Source organism: Centruroides sculpturatus, unplaced genomic scaffold (assembly GCF_000671375.1).
Source record: "Centruroides sculpturatus isolate CEXI.00-Female unplaced genomic scaffold, Cexi_2.0 scaffold1469, whole genome shotgun sequence".
NCBI classification, from domain to species: domain Eukaryota; kingdom Metazoa; phylum Arthropoda; class Arachnida; order Scorpiones; family Buthidae; genus Centruroides; species Centruroides sculpturatus.
Genome location: NW_019385635.1, coordinates 161,088 through 178,511, shown reverse-complemented (window position 1 = coordinate 178,511; position 17,424 = coordinate 161,088). Strand labels below are relative to the sequence as shown.

The window sequence follows — 17,424 nt, the reverse complement described above, 5'->3', positions numbered from 1 at the left end:
GGCGGGGCTTACTGAGCAAGGGTGTCGTTTTGCTCCACGATAATGCTCGTCCACATACGGCAAATCAAACTCAAGACCTAATCACATCATTTGGCTGGGAACAATTAGACCACCCTCCATACAGTCCCGACCTAGCGCCGAGTGACTATCATTTGTTTCTGCATTTGAAGAAGCAACTGGCAGGACAGCGCCATAACAATCACGACGAAGTCAAAACGACCGTTCTGCACTGGTTGTCTCATCAGGCGGCAACATTCTTTGAGGATGGAATACAAAAGCTGGTCCCACGATACGATAAGTGTCTCAATATTAATGGGAATTATGTAGAAAAGTAGTGTAAAATATGGGCTTTCACATAAATAAAAATTTTGTTAAAAATGTTTGCTTGTTTTTTTTATATTTCAAAACGGTACTTACTTTAAAAACACGCCTCGTATAATGCTTACAATGATTCTATCCAGTAACCATTTCTGGGCTATCCACCTGCCTGCTAGATATTTGGCTGCCCTCACCCGATGATGTGAATAACGAGTAGATTTATAACTTAACCCAACCAATAAGAATTTACCAGTACGTTTTTACGATAGTTCCGTATAGTTGACGGGAGTTTAAAAAATCTATTAAAATATTTGATATATTTATTCTGCTCTCCGATTTTATATTACTTACGGATTTCAATGTTAAACCAGTGATATTACGATTTCATATGTCCCATCTATAACGGGATGCAGGGAAAAAAGTGTAAAATTTTTGTACAATGTTAAAAAATTAATTGTTACTTTGGCAGCATCATTTACAAGTAAATTTAATGAATGAGATGCATAAGGTACAAAAAAAGCTCTAGAATTTATTTTCCTTAAATTTACGATTTATGTATTATTGTCATAAAAATTTGTCTTTCCACTTCTTTCCTAAGACTACAAATATTCAAGTACAAAGTAACCGGTTTCAACTTATTTCTACTTAAGTAGTTAAATAATTAAGAGATTAGGGAATTAGGGACCTAAATAAAGCCCTGCTGAAAGAGCCGGAATTTTACCTAAAAGCTTAACTAAATCAATCTCTAGCCAAGTACAGCGGGGACTGATTTCTTCATAATATTAGATGTAATAAAGACAGAAATTTTTCCAGTTCAATGAGAATGACCAAAAAGTTGTAAATTTTGGAAATTTCCATGGACACCTGGTCCTAAAATGAATTAGTTAGAAAACAAATGACAGATAATCTATTAAGTTTAACATATTTAGATTTTTATAGCTATGGTGAGAAATGTTTAAAATTTACAACCTGTTGCATCCTTTGAGGTATACTAGTGATGGACAAAAGAGGCATTTCACATTGACCAGTATCAGTACCCTCAGGATTTGGCAGCCTGCATGCATGCATGCACTGCACACCTACCATGACTGTCTCTGATTCCATTCATTAGCCACTGGTAGGGAGCTATTTGACTAAGTGTATTGTTTTAAGATTTAAAAAGTAAAGAATAGTTTATATTTTTATGTACGTTTCTTTACAAAGCTATATTTAATTATAATTTTCTTTAAAAGTATGTTCATACAATTGAAGAATATTTTGTACCGGGTATGTACCGGTACATCCACCACACATTTTATTTCACCGAGTAAGTTTTTATTATTTTATTTTTAATTGTAGCCCTTATATTGTGGCTAGCGATTCGGAATGTAATTGTGATATTAAAAATACATTTAGAGAAGTCTACGGTTTTTACTGGCTTATGGAATTAACGATACGAATGGACCCTAGACCATCGCCTGCCTACCTCTAATGTCAAATTACTTTATTCCAATAATTTAATTAGCCATATTATAGTCCGATATTTAGGCGATCGTTTGGTAATTATACATTCAAATTGTGTAACCTGATAACAGTTGTTGAAAGTAGTTGAAAACATTGTTCACTTCTAAATTATTTGCTGGACATTAAAGGTTTAATATTATTCATAAAATAATATGAGAGTTTGTTTTTTTCACTTAAAGATTCTTTTTCTAAAGTCAAACAAATAGTTAACAAATTGTGAGTTAAATTTGAAAAAAATTTGTGCATGTTATTCATCCCTTACCATTTAGCTGCCCCCACTGTAGTCTGGCTGAACTTGTTTTCAGCAATGTTTTCAGATAGTTTTTCTTTTTCCCTGTGATGATCAAGGGGAAAAAGAAAAACTATCTGAAAACATTGCTGTAAAGGATACAATGAAATACTGCTTGTTTAACATCACTGAAGATAACTTTATCATCCAATGCTTTTGGCTTTCCCACAGCCATCAATATTTAGAGAACTATTTCTGGAACACTATTCAAACTTTGTTATTCAATTTTAATATATTAACATTTGATAGAGACGTTTGAAATTTCAATGTTCTATAAACATTGATCAAAACTGATGGCTACATGAGAATCAAAAATGTTTTGTTGAAAGTAACATTATCTTCGATTGTCTTAAAGCTGTCACATTCTTACTCGACAGTACCTAGATCTATACATTGATAATATTATGGTTAAAATATTCTATTATCGAATAAAGCATGAATTTTTTAAAAATTTATTAAGCTCCTGTGTCTCATTATTATGAGCCAAATTTATTTATTTTCTATTTTTTAAATGATCTTATTCATTTTAAAATTTGTTTTCCAAAAATGGAATTATAATTAATCCTATTTTTACAAATCATTACCATGATATTCAAAGCAAATTTAAATTTGTTTTAATTTAGGTGGCTTTGAAGGTGTTGTCGGATTCTTTTTTTATGGAGCAATAGTAATAACTATGTGGTATGGTGGACATCTTCTTTATTCCTATACAAAGGGTGAATCAGTGGGAATTTCTCCTGGAGTACTTACATGTAATGCATTCTATTTATGACCTTGTTTTAATCATTAAGAATTGAAATTTTTATCTTTATTTAAATATATCATATTTTCATATAATATAGTATATAAATGTGCTTTTCAAAGTGATGATATGTGTAGCAATACTAGGCTTGTGGCAAGCTATAGTATGATGTTTTCTAGGATGTGCATAAATGCATAGTATGCCCAATCTTTCACATTTATATTTTATTCTATTGTTTAAATTATTCTTGTCCTACATATCCATAAATCCTTTCCTTTGTGTCATATATTCTTACATACAAGTAAAATAATATGACACAAACCCTATAAGAACATCTTTTATGCCTTTGTGTCCTTAACTTATGTAATTATGCTTAAATTGTTAACTAGGACTTAATTTATTAATAGGACTTATTATACTGGATAACTGGTTTTGCAAGTTAAATAATCAAATCAGAAAAAACAGTCTTTTATTTATCACCTGAACACATATACAAACATCGCTAAACCCGATATATAATATAGCTAAACACCAACCGTATGCCGAAAATCTATCGGGCTAGTTTTAAGGCTAATTACTAAATTAATTACGTAACCAATTTGGCTCTAGAAGTAAGCGTTAGGTGCCATCTCTTATTAACATTAATAATTNCTAAACACCAACCGTATGCCGAAAATCTATCGGGCTAGTTTTAAGGCTAATTACTAAATTAATTACGTAACCAATTTGGCTCTAGAAGTAAGCGTTAGGTGCCATCTCTTATTAACATTAATAATAATATATAAATTAATTAATTTAAATAATTTAGAACCGCTGGGAGAAAATATATATGAACACATATACGATGTCTTTGTGTTTCAGACCTTTTGGCCCTTCATCAGCAGGTTTCCGACCAACATTCTTTAAAAAATCAATTAAAAAATTGTTACAAATTTATATTACTCATAAAATATAAAATTCCCAACAATAAAAATAAACAATGTAAAACTTACAATATCATGGTTTATAAATACATCCTTGAATCCAACAATATTTAAGACAATAAATGATGCATAAAATTGGTTTTATTGTTTTAAATGCAGGAATAGAATTGGATAAGTATCATTTATTGTCTTAAATATTGTTGGATTCAAGGATGTATTTATAAACCATGATATTGTAAGTTTTAGGTTGTTTATTGTATTGTTGGGAATTTTGTGTGTTATATATATAAATTTGTAATAATTTTATAATTGATTTTTTAGTGAATGTTGGTCAGAAACCTGCTGATGAGGGGCCAAAAGGTCTGAAACACAAAGATATCGTGTATGTGTTCAGGTGATAAATAAAAGACTGTTTTTTCTGATTTGATTATTTAACTTGCAAAACCAGTTATCCAGTATAATAAGTCCTAGTAATAAATTAAGTCCTAGTTGACAATTTAAGGATAAACCTGTAAGAACATTTTTACAGGCTGTGCTCCTATATGAAAAATATAGTTCATATGTAATACTACCCTCCAGCAGATTGAAAAAATTTAAGCTGTTTAAGCCTGTAAAAGTTTGTAAATAGTCTACCTGTACTGTCAGTACTTAATTTTCCATATGTAACAACTCGGGTTTTTTATTTCTGATAAGTATTTTCTTAATTCTAATAAGTGCCTTCTAGTAGCCAAGTGGATAAAATCACTGATCACTAGTCGTTAGTTAGTCATGGGTTGGCCAATGGGCCAACCACATGGAATTTTCCAAGTTTTCTTAACATTAGTAACACCTAAATAGCATATAGCTTCCCATAAAACTCTTCCCTGGATTCATCCTCTTGGCAGATTGCTCACATGTCACATTGCTGTAACCAAATAAACCAAACTAATTCTGATGAGTGATTATTTATTGTGACATTGTCACAATGCTAGGCTGCAACTTTTTGTCACAACGTTCTCAATTCTTTTAGCAGTGTCTTGCCCCTATATATCATACTTTTCCTGTTAGCAATAGAATCATCCCAGTTACCTGTCTAACTCTTTTCAGGGGAGATTTTTAAATTGAAGTAATATGACTTTTGGTTTGCGTCGGAAATTCGTCTATAGTTAATCAGGGCTTCCTGCCCCTAAGATTTCCATATCCTATTCTCGACTTTCATCTATCTAACTCAGTTTTCAAGATTATGGAAGGCCAGTCATACAGGCTTATTTATAGAAGGCTTATTACAGAATTTATAGACTACAATTTTTTCAAATTGCAGCCCAATAATTTTTTTATATACAAAATATTTACGAGAACATACTTCCCACGTAGTTGATACAATCTGTTGCCAAAATATAAATACAGTCGACCCCCCTATAATTACGGTCCCTATAATTACGATTCCTATAAAACTACAAAAAAATTGCTACCGATATCCATAAAAAATAGTAAAAGTTCCCTATAAACACCTCAAACGTCATCAGGCAGCCGAACTACTTTCCCGCCGTCCGTAGCGCCACGCTACGGAGAGATTTCTATCGTCTGGACAGTATTATATAAATTATATATAAATTAGGTACTGTACATATAATTATATATTAATTATATATAAATTAGGTACTGTATATATAATTATATATTAACTTATTGTAACTTTGTTATAATTAAATATATAATTTCCGCCGTCTAGCGTGGCGCCACGCTACGGAGATTTTTACGCTAACTATCGTCTGTCAGTATGTAAATTAGGTACCGTAAGTCTAATACAGTACTGTAATTTTATACATTTCTTGTGAAAGAAACATTTCTTATTCAATGGCGATTAAAATTATTTATATTAATGATGTCTCTGAAGTTCTACGAAGTTTTCACAGAAAAATAAGTTGTTAGAAATCGGCTGCTCTTTGCTGAGCTGTTCCGCGACGAAAACAATGTTGAGCAATGGCAATGTCGAATGGTGACACTCGGTAAGTAATCCTACAATTTTTTGTTTATAGCGTAGTTTATACGGATTATTCCCAAAAAATATATACGTATTTTGGAAATGTTGAGTCGGATTAGTCTAGAATCGATTAATTTTATGGAAGAAAATCTTTCAAACAGCTGTAGTCCGTAAACTTGACACGTGTCGGGTTGTGATTGGAAGGATCCATAAGAAATCGGATTCCTAGAGAATGGAACGTATCTCTGTCTTATAGGGGGGTCGACTGTACTTTATTATCACATAAAAACAATTATTCTTACATTTTTACAAGATTTTTTTTTATTTAAACCAGGGGTGTCCAACCCGCGGGCCGCATGTGGCCCAATAAACGTGTAAACAAAACTAACAGATTCTTTTATTTTATTTATTTATTTCAATGGCACAAATTCAAAAAAGACATTTCACAAAGCCGTAAACTTTTATACATATTTTAATTTTGGGTGGAAAGAAAATATTTTCAAATACTTGGAAATGTGTGAATGAGGAAGGTATATTAAATAAAGCTGAAGTTGTGACTCAAAGGAGTATAGACTCAAATTTGGGGAAAGGGGAGAAAGGCTAAAAGATAAAAAGCAATGAGAAAGGTTAAATATACCTTCTGTTATGCAAATATTGACCATTAATTCTCCAACTTTCCTCACTTCTTTTTCTTGTATCCTTTCTCTCCTTTCCTTGCTTTCGGTCTATAATCCTTTGAGTCCCAACTCCAGCTTTATTTAGTACTCCTTCCAGTGTTGCAAGATTTGGCTAATTTGTGCCAAATTTGGCTACCCTTCTATTTAGTTTGGCATAAAAAATATTATTTGACGCATTGGCTACTTTTTGGGCTACATATTATTTATAAATATATTAGGCGANCTTTAATTTTGGGTGGAAAGAAAATATTTTCAAATACTTGGAAATGTGTGAATGAGGAAGGTATATTAAATAAAGCTGAAGTTGTGACTCAAAGGAGTATAGACTCAAATTTGGGGAAAGGGGAGAAAGGCTAAAAGATAAAAAGCAATGAGAAAGGTTAAATATACCTTCTGTTATGCAAATATTGACCATTAATTCTCCAACTTTCCTCACTTCTTTTTCTTGTATCCTTTCTCTCCTTTCCTTGCTTTCGGTCTATAATCCTTTGAGTCCCAACTCCAGCTTTATTTAGTACTCCTTCCAGTGTTGCAAGATTTGGCTAATTTGTGCCAAATTTGGCTACCCTTCTATTTAGTTTGGCATAAAAAATATTATTTGACGCATTGGCTACTTTTTGGGCTACATATTATTTATAAATATATTAGGCGAATAAGAATGCACTTTAAAATGGTGTTTCGTCGTTTTTTATTAATTAGAGACCCAAATAAAACAAATATTTGTGTTTTTCAAATAAATTTTTGTTTGTCTCCTTTATAATAAGTGAATTTATTTATTTTTAAGTAAAAATTGAAAGTGTCTATAGAAGTAATTTTTTAAAATATTTTTATTCGTAATAAAGTTTTAATGCTTATTATTATAATCTAGACATGTTAATCCTTAAATATACTTGTAGATTTAAGGATTGGGCCAAAATATACTCGGGCCACAAGTATATATATTATGCTTGTGGCCCAAAACTCCACGACTTTTTCCAATGTGACCCAGAGAAACAAAAAGGTTGGAAACCCCTGCTTTAAACGCCAATAACAAGTAAAATTTTCATTAACTTCCATCCCATACGAGATACGACATACGACCCCCTCTATCTCCAACTTGGCTTGACCTTTAACCGCTAAAATTTAACTCCATCAATGCCCCTTATACACAAGCTACCTTGGTAAATTTTGTTTCTTAACCATCACCTCATTTAGTATTTACATTTTCTCCCATGCATCCATGTGAAAATCTGTAATAAAGGATCAGTATGGTTCTACTGTCCCCAATTGTAAATCAAATATTGTATCAAGCATTATTCCAAAACCAAAACAAAAATTTTAAGTGTAATCTATCTTGTATCGTACATTATATTTTGCCATAGAAATTTGTAATCCAAAATGTATCTAACTATACTACTATTAACATACATATAATTCTAATTTTAGTCACCATTAACTACTTATTACTATTTAAGTATAGAATCTAACATCTAACAGTAGAAAAATTTTTAATTTTATATTATTATTCTAAATACAGATGCTTTATATGTAAATTTAATCTGAAATAATATTTTTACTATTATATTTGGTTATTGTTATTATTTCAGCCTTTCTTATTTATGGACTACAAATTGGAATGGCATTTGGAGTAATATCTTCACTGTTTGGAGATTTCATGCAGGTATTTTCCTTTATAATTTGTCTGTAACTATTGTAAAATAACATTAATTTTTAAATTAAGTTATTTTTATCTAATTAAAAATGTTATAAACACAAGAAGATAAAAAAAAATAAGATAATTTTTTCATTTCTTGTTTTATTTAATAAAAATACAGAATATATCATTAAGGAGTGTTGTCTTATCTTCTCAATACTCAGATTGAGAAGATAAGACAACACTCAGATTGTGGTTCCAGTATGCATAGAATTACCCATCAGGTCAAAAAAATTATAGTTTCCTACCATAGATACATGCTAACTCTGTTTCATCTAGAAAATTCTGTGAGTTGTTGAGCAGCAGCACAGCTAAGAAGCTGCAGGAACAAATGCCCCTCCTATCATAAATTTTGTTCTGCTCAGCATCTATTTACTTCCTTTACTCTCCTTCACTCAAAACCAGGCTCTGTCACTGTTGGCAACTTGATGCTTTTTAGATGCCATTGGGAGATGAGTGTCCAGTGGTTGAGTTAACCCATATAGCTGAAAGTAGTACAGTCGACCCCCCTATAATTACGGTCCCTATAATTACGATTCCTATAAAACTACGAAAAAATATACATATTTTGGAAATGTTGAGTCGGATTAGTGTAGAATCGATTAATTTTATGGAAGAAAACCTTTCAATCAGCCGTAGTCTGTAAACTTGACACGTGTCGGGCTGTGATTGGAACGACTTGTAAGAAATCAGATTCCTAATAAATTGGAACGTATCTATATCTTATAGGGGGGGTCGACTGTATAGGTTTTATTTGAAGTCATTGAATTGTTTTTGAAACTAAGACTAACAAGGAGCATCACTTGAGTATCCTTCTCTGATTTTACTGATTTTATTTGTGTTGTAGAATATCAAAAATTAAGCAAGATATATATATTTGTTTTTCTATTATCAGCAATAAAACATTTTAGGGGATGGAGCAGTGGTTGTTGTATATGTGATTCAACTGTTAATCTTTATTGATATAGTTGTGTAAAGAATCACTTTGACATGACTACATGTCTTACAGTGTGGAAGACATTGTCACTCTTGAGGTTTTTTGACAAATAGGCAAAAATGCTTAAACTTGCTTAATTTTACAACATTCATGAGCCATTCAGTAAGTAAATGTAACATGTTATTTTTCTTGGAGCAGGTTAGTTTTATTCTAGTTTTAAATACATCAACCTGTTCCCCAATTCTTTGGGTACGAAAACCTATTTTGTTACATAATCTCCGAGTCTAAACATTATGCCACCTAAATGTGAGAGCCTTCACAGTGTCATTCTACTTGTCTGTGTTTCAGCCAGTTTCTCACTTTATCAATAACTTCCTGGTTGTTGCTGTAAGCTGTAACTCTTCCTGTGGTCCAAAGAGATATAAGTATTAAGGCTATAGGATGGGTGAGGGAGTTCAGTTAACCAAAGTTCTGTGATTCCCACTTGGGTGTGCAGACGTGTGTGTGGCCTTGTGTTGTTATGGAGAATTTTGTCCAAATCTTAGTGGCAATGAACACATTAGAATTGTTTCTTCAGCTTCCCAAAAATCTTAACAGGCTTCTGAGTTGATTGCTTTACTTTTAGTGAGTAAGTCAATAAGAATATCCCCTCCAGAGTCCCCAGAGGACTGTAATCATGCCTTGTCAGCTGAGGGTACTGTCTTGAACTTTTTTCTGAGAAGTTGTGTGATGCTAGTCTATGGATCGTCTTTTTTTGTCTCAGGCTCAACATTATGACTGTTTTGTGTTTCATATCCAGTAACAATGGTTGATAAAAAAAATCACCACCATCAGACTTGTATTGAGCAAGCAACTCTGCACAGATGATCCTTCTTTACCCTTTATGGTCATCCATTAGGCTTCGAGGGACCCAGTGGGCACAAATCTTTGAATACTGTAAACTGTAGACAGTTATGTTGACACTACTGACAGCAACATCAAATTGAATAGCAAGTTCTCTTGTTATGCCGATCATCCCAAATAAGAATGTCTACACATGTATAGTTAGCCAGAGTGCAGGAAATCAGACAGATTGCCTTTACCTTCTTCTGACAACGACAGTCGCCCAATGATTCAGTGTTTTTATCCACTGCCATGTTTTCATACACATTCTTTAAGCACTCGTAAATTTTTGTGACTGTCTCATTTTTCACCAGAGAAATTCAATCACACCTCTGTTCAGAATGCACTTCATTCAATGCTACAGTTAGTTTTCAAGCCTGTCTCGAAAACTAACTGTAATGCTGCATACAATGGAGAAAGATGATTACCACAGGCAACCTGACAGGTTGAAAGATATTGCACTTTCATGTGCAATAGCCTTTATCCAAAATATAGAATTTTTCCAACAATAATTGGCTGAGAAAAAAATGTATTGCATTTATTTTTGAATGATCCTCATAAATAAATATACATATAGCCTCTAACATTTTCCCACCATAGAAAAGATATGTATATCTTAGTTTCTGATGTTCTACGTGTATGTCACTCTGATGATGATCACTTATACGACTTGTTTGTAGTTAAAAATATCTTACTTGGGAATGGGAAACAATAGAATTGACAAAGTTTATTTTAAAGGCGGTGGGTGCATCTTTCCGAATATTTGAGTTATTAGATCGTCGACCGATCATCCCCGTGAAAGGAGGGCGGATGTTAATCTCTCCCGAAGGAAGTATGGCATCTTTTAAAAGTTTTATGTAAATTTAAGTTATCCATATTAAAATAAATGTCTATATCAATAAATATTTATAGAAGTTGAACTAAAAGATGTTTATTTTACTTACCCGAGTAGACCCGAATGCCCTGTTTTAAATGTAAGTTTGTGTCTTAACTTTAATTTAAAGCAGAATATGTCCATGTCAAGAAAATAACAATAGTAAATAATTTTTACTAAAGGGTATATCGTTGACTCTAATTCCTGACAAAGTAATCGCTTTGGTGGGTCCTTCAGGAGGAGGAAAATCGACCATTGCCACTTTGATCGAAAGATTTTACGATCCCGATTCCGGAGCAGTTCTCTTTGGTAAGATTTGTTCAGTTTCAAATTTTCTAAATAGAATTTTTTAGAGTTTAAGTTCTTTAATTACATTCTTTCCATTTCCAATCTGTATTTATAACTGTATTATAATTTATAACTGTAAACCTAGTTTTAAATATCTCAAAAGAGAGAAATTCATATTTACATTTGCTGAATAATATACAGGATATCTCAGAATAAATTTACAATTTTGAAAACAAATAAAATGTCAACCACTGGGCACCATTAGAGGGCAACAAGTGCATTCGGTAGAGAAAAGATGCTAATTTGTTAGTCACAATGTCAAAGTAGTCATCTGAGCATCATGCACTCATTATAGAGGTCTTTTCAAAGCCAACAATTCTTACATACAGTAGAGCGTAGATTATCCGAAAGTCAATCATCCGAAAGAATTCCAGTCAGCAAATTTAAATTTTTGCCAGTGCTGTGGCGCTGCAATCTTTGGCTATGTCTTCGGCTACTCAAATATTTTACGTTTTTGATACTAAATTAACTTCTGAAGTATAATTTTTTTATTGTTTTTATATTTTTCAACATATTTATTTTGTTTGTACAAAATAAAAAAATAATTTTTAACGATACAATAGTCTTCGTTAGGCTTAACATTGACGAAAATTCAACGCGAAGCGACACGCAACGGAGAAAAATGTCAAGATGGGATAAATTAATATATTTTTTCGTACATAATCGGTTATCTGAAACATCGATCTTCCGAACAACCCCGGTCTCCAATTGATTCGGATAATTGACGCTCTGCTGTAGTTGCTATACTGGTTTTGTGCTTGGTTAAATATCTGTCATTTAAGTGATGCACCAAGTGTCAATCTTATCCACTTGGTGCATCACTTGGTGCATTCATAAGTGAAAAGGTTTAGGGTAACATCCTTGGGACTAAATACTCAAAAACCAGGTTGAAGGAAGACTTCAAGTGATGAAAATTTGGATGTGTTGGCAGCTATTCTGTATAAACTGATGTGCTCTGTGCACAAACAAGTACTGTAGCTGCTCTTGGCATCCATCCTTGGTTCATCAGATTATGAAGTTAAACCTATACTTACATCCATATGAAGTCCAAATCATGCAGGAAGTAATGGATTCAGAATCAAAATAATGGAGATTTTGATAAAAACAAATCTTACTGCAAGAAAATGCAGAAAGATTTTGTTTTCAATAATGGTTTAAGCAATGTTTTTTGGAATAATGAGGCCCACTTCTACCTAAACAGAAATAAAACAGTCGTTATCGTCTCAACGAAGCCCTAAAACCAATCATCAGAGACGTTACACAATCTTAAAGTGATGGTTTGATGTGCAATATCCAGGACAGGAATATGGATGGTGGGGGGACCCTGGCCGTCCATATTTCTTTGAGGATGGCCAGGGTCCCCCCACTTAGTGTCAACAGAACATTTATTCTAAAATTATAAGAATTTTTTCATACTGAAGCTTCATCGGCATCCTGCCTGTAAGACAGAGCAAGAGTGTCAATGAGCACTGTTCAAGAAGTTATCTCAAAGTTCAGTGACACATCCTGGCCCCAAGGTCACCCGATCTTATCCCTATTGACTATTTCTTGTGTGATTACCTCAAGAGCAAAGTGTACATAGACTCCCTGAGCAATACTCGACAGACAAAAGAAACAGTATCCCAGTGAAATCTTTTCAGCAGGTCATTGGAAATATGAAGGTTAGAGTGGAAGAGTGCTATCGCCAAGACGGATGACATAATTTTTAAAACGTGAAATCTGCATGTTTATTACAATATTTCACTAATAAAAAAATTTTTAATTATAATTTTAAAAAAATAAAACTCCAAATCTAAATTTATTCTGAGATAATAAATTCTTTCCACATGTAAAAATACATAGTATGCATAGCTGTCTAAAAGTCAGTTAACCATTTTACAGTATAATGTACTGTACTAAGTTTATAACATTCATTTTAATGAAATGAGCACCTGCTTAATCAAGTTTTTAAGAATCTTTTTGAATATTAGACAAAATTCTTATTCACTTTGCAGCCAAAATGAGTATTTATTTGAAAGTGATTAGTGATATTTGTACTAATATTTGGTTACATTAACAGACGACGAAGACATCAGAGAACTGGACCCGATCAACTTGAGACAACAGATTGCTAGAGTGGAACAGGAACCGGTCCTTTTCGCTTGTTCCATTTACGAAAATATATGTTACGGAAGAGATGCCTCGCTCGAAGAGGTAAGAATTGTTTTTTTCCTTAGATGGCCGGATGGCCAAGTGATTAAGGCGGCAACTTACTGCTCTGGGATATCCGGGAACAAATCTGGACGGTGAAAACCCCAGGAATTTTTCGAAGGGATGATCCATCCGGATATATCGAGCCCCGTCCCTCGACATCTGGCTGCCCATTATGGGCTTCCTAAAAAGGCCCTCTTAGTGCCCACAGGAGCACTAAGAGGGCCTTTCTATTACTTTCTTTTACTCGCTCCAAGGCAAGTAAAAAAAGAAATAATTTTTTTCCTTTAATTACGAATGTCAAAGGCATAATTTTTCAAATTTGTGAACCAAACTATTTGCTTGGGTGTTCTTACTCAGATTTGTAATGTTTAGAACTTAACTGTCATATTGGCTTTAACTTGATTAGAAAGAGAAGCATAAGGGAACAGTTAAAGTTTGTAAAAAAACACAAGTGATTTTCTTACACATCAGTAAATGTAATATACAGTAAAACACAGATTTAACAGATAAAATTTCCAGTCCACATGTCATAAAACTCATTTTAAAATTAACAGGGTGTTAATTTTCACCTATATGTAATTAAATTAATAGGTTATTATTTCCACTTAGATTGCATACCTGTTTATTACAATCTCAGAACTACAGTAAGTATATATGCAATAATACATATAGAAAACTTTTCTGTGAAATTAAACTTCTTGTATATAATTTTAATCATACAAACATAGCTACACACAAAAAATTGGCAAATTAGTTTGTTTAACACATGCATTCGGAAAACCTTTATTATACAGGGTGTCTCTAAAGTCTGGACGCACGGGCAAAAATATATATTTTCAAGAAATGAAATTTAATAACATTTTATTCAATTAGAATATTAAATAACGTCTTCAAGATAATTTCCATCATTTTCAGAAAAAGAAGTTGAGGGGGCTAAGGTCAAGTGAACGAGGAGACCACTGTGGATGTGAACGATATGACCGTCCTTCATGTCCACCAAGAGGTACTAGTTCAATTCTTTCTTCTTTCAAAAAAGCCATACTTAATCTGTAAAGGGAAAAACTATAGTTAATGAGATTTCCTGTGTCCAGACTGTAAGGACACCCTGTATAATGGACTTCTGGCTTTAATGGACAACCTTCACCCAAATTAGTCCATTAAATCAAGAATTTACTGTAGTCAATTTTACATTTATCAAGTTGAAAAGATGAAATTTAGACATTTTGAAAAAAAACTTTATTGTCAATAAACTCAACCACAACTACAGTTTATAGTCTTGTAGATAATCACCATCAATATCAATCACATCTCACCATCTTTGCTGCAAACTTTCAAATCTGTGAACGTAGAACAAGTTGGTTTTTCTTTGAAGAAAGTCTTGAGTGTCAAGTATTGGCAACATTGTTCTGCAGGGTGCAAAATAGATGGGAGTAGGTTGGCATCAAGTTTAGATTGTCAGATAGATGAGGTGGAACCTCCCAGCCTGACTGGCCATTTCTATGCTGGCATGTTGGACTTTTTGTCCAAAAATTGACAGTTTTTGATCTTTACGTTCAAACAATCCAGTTGTTTAGAGAAATTCTTTCTTGACAGTAGTGTCGGTTGGAAGTAGCTCCATTATGATGATACCAAACAAACATAGCTCATCATCTTTTACAATCTGATACAGATTTAAATTTTTTTCTAGAAACAACTGGAAAAAAATATTCTAGAATGCTTGATGTGTAACCAAAAGCTATTTCATCACATATTTCATTGGAAATACTGTAGACCCACTAGCAATGTCTGACAGTATGAAACTTTCAAAAGAACACATTCACATGCCATTGTTCTAGCACTTCAAAAGTGTCCACAATGCAACAAACGCTCACATTCTCATCTGCAAAGCATTTGTTAAAGTGTTTGTGGGTAAATAAAGGTCAGCCAGCTGTTGCAAATATCAAAGGGCTAATAATGCAGAAAAAGATGATGAGTTATGTTTGTAAAGTTAAATGAAATTTAACTTTACAAACATAACTCATCAACATACTTCATGATAATGATTTGTATCAGGTTGTAAAGTTAAATGAAATTTAACTTTACAACCTGATACAAATCATTATCATGAAGTAAATACTGTTTTCCAGGTTAAAGCTATAGCAAAAGAGGCCAATGCTCACGAATTCGTCGAAACTTTCGAACAGGGATACGAGACCCTCGTGGGCGAGAGGGGAGTCAGATTGTCCGGAGGACAGAAACAGCGCGTGGCCATCGCTCGTGCTCTCCTTACCGACCCCAAAGTGCTCCTACTGGACGAAGTAAGTACGACGGCTCCAAAATTAACAAAAATTTGAATAAATGAATTACGACATTTCAGGCAACGAGCGCTCTGGATGCAGAAAGTGAGCACCTGGTGCAAGAAGCAATCGAGAGAGCAATGAAAGGAAGGTCAGTGTTGGTCATCGCCCATCGGTTGTCTACCGTCAAGAATGCAGATGCCGTTTTGGTAATCGATCAGGGAAAGATAGTGGAAATGGGGACGCACAAACAGTTGTTGGATATGGACGGAATGTACAAGAAGCTAGTGCTGAGACAATTATCCATAAGTGGTACAGAGGATTCGATCGACGAATGATTGGTTTGCTTTATGCCGTTATATTTTATTTAAATGGTTTTAGAAAGAAACCATTTTAATTTAAGGGGATTTTTATTTATGAAAAGTTGTCATTTGTTAAAAATACTTAATGTTTTTACAGACAGAACATCTCTATTTTTAGCATTTCAATCATTAAAATTAGGGTTTTTATAATTCTTTCCATCTTTGGGCAGTAAGAAGACTTTTTAACTTTCTTGTGATAGGAATTTGGAGTTAGCTAATTCTTTATTTCAAATAAAGAATTAGCCCATGATATGCCAGAATTTCTCATATTTATTGTTATCAGAATTAGCAAGTCCCAAAACATGACTATTTTAAAAATGCCTACTTAATCTTTTCACATCATCAGCCACAACTAATATAAGGTTGATAATGTGACAACAATTAAATGCTTAAAACACTGGTTATATACTCAAAATACTGGCATATCTTCAATTACACCCTAGATCTTGTTAAAGGTCATAGCTGACAAACAATACCAGATGAATTATGTAATGATTATTTACAATCTAGATATTAAGTCCCAAAAAGTAATTACAGTAAGTGAATTCTACTGTAATAAATTAAGTCATTTACATTCAATAATGTGTAATTTGTACATACCTGAATTGTTTGATGAAACAGTCAGGAATACAAAATCAAAAAAGTATACAACAAAAGTGTGATTGTTAAAATATTATGGAATATATTTACAGGAAATTTTTTCTTATTAAAAATGCCTAATAATGTAAAATTCAAGTATTTTTAACTGTTTATTAAAACAAATTAGAGATGATCTTAGATGAACACAATATATAAATTGCTTTGAATAACTATTTAGTACTTTAGAATGCATTACTATACCAATGAAAACAGCACTGTCCTGAACATGTGATGTAACATCACTTATACACTTAGTTAAAGTGTTTCAGCAGCAATACACCCACTGACCACTGAGACTGGAAAACCATACAATGGATGAAGTGTATTTGAAAAATGAAAGGTTGACTCTTCCTCATAAAATGGGTGGATAATGCTTTGCAGATATTTTAAATCTCAAAGAAAAATACAGACACTGAGTTTATAGAAAACAAGAAACATTACAATTACCCAAGCTGTAATTTCTGCAGACAAAGTCACAATGACAGAACTGTGTTAAACTGCTGGCTGTCTTGTTTGTATTTCTTTAAAGAGATGTATGGCAATCACAAACCCTTCTAAGAAGATACAGGAAGCACATTTTAAAAGAACACTCACAGGTAATAGTTTAAGAAATGCCACATTATGCATGAAACTATACAAACATGCATCAAAAGCTTTCATACATACACAAATTATTATACACCCAGAAATTGTACTGCAAATACACACTTCAGTCAGTCATAGAAAACAACACAGACAAAACAATTGATATTCATATTCATAGCCATACAAAATACATACACTGGAAAAAAAAAAGTGAAAAACC

General features: G+C 32.9%; 1 protein-coding gene across 2 annotated transcripts; it reads left to right on the top strand.

The window, feature by feature from the left end:
• Window positions 1-2,712: 2,712 nt before the first annotated feature.
• On the top strand, window positions 2,713-17,206 carry LOC111640777 (ABC transporter B family member 1-like). Of its 2 annotated transcripts, none has more exons than XM_023386836.1 (8): window positions 2,713-2,862; window positions 8,002-8,075; window positions 10,666-10,759; window positions 10,840-10,901; window positions 10,984-11,110; window positions 13,209-13,342; window positions 15,469-15,639; window positions 15,699-17,206. In XM_023386836.1, exons 1-8 carry the CDS (start codon window positions 2,787-2,789, stop codon window positions 15,954-15,956), a joined length of 996 nt encoding a protein of 331 aa, XP_023242604.1. In that variant the 5' UTR covers window positions 2,713-2,786; the 3' UTR covers window positions 15,957-17,206. The 2 variants fall into 2 exon arrangements, with proteins under 2 accessions (XP_023242604.1, XP_023242605.1); XM_023386837.1 differs by having other exon boundaries at window positions 10,666-10,784; window positions 10,880-10,901.
• The last annotated feature ends 218 nt before the right edge of the window (window positions 17,207-17,424 follow it).

Bases quoted from the DNA above. Each gene is read 5' to 3' on its own strand.
- LOC111640777 (XM_023386836.1), top strand. From the start codon at position 2,787: ATGTGGTATGGTGGACATCTTCTTTATTCCTATACAAAGGGTGAATCA. The intron at 8,076-10,665 runs GTATTTTCCTTT...TTTATTTTAAAG, and splicing joins TGTTTGGAGATTTCATGCAG to GCGGTGGGTGCATCTTTCCG. The intron at 10,760-10,839 runs GTATGGCATCTT...AAATATTTATAG, and splicing joins GTTAATCTCTCCCGAAGGAA to AAGTTGAACTAAAAGATGTT.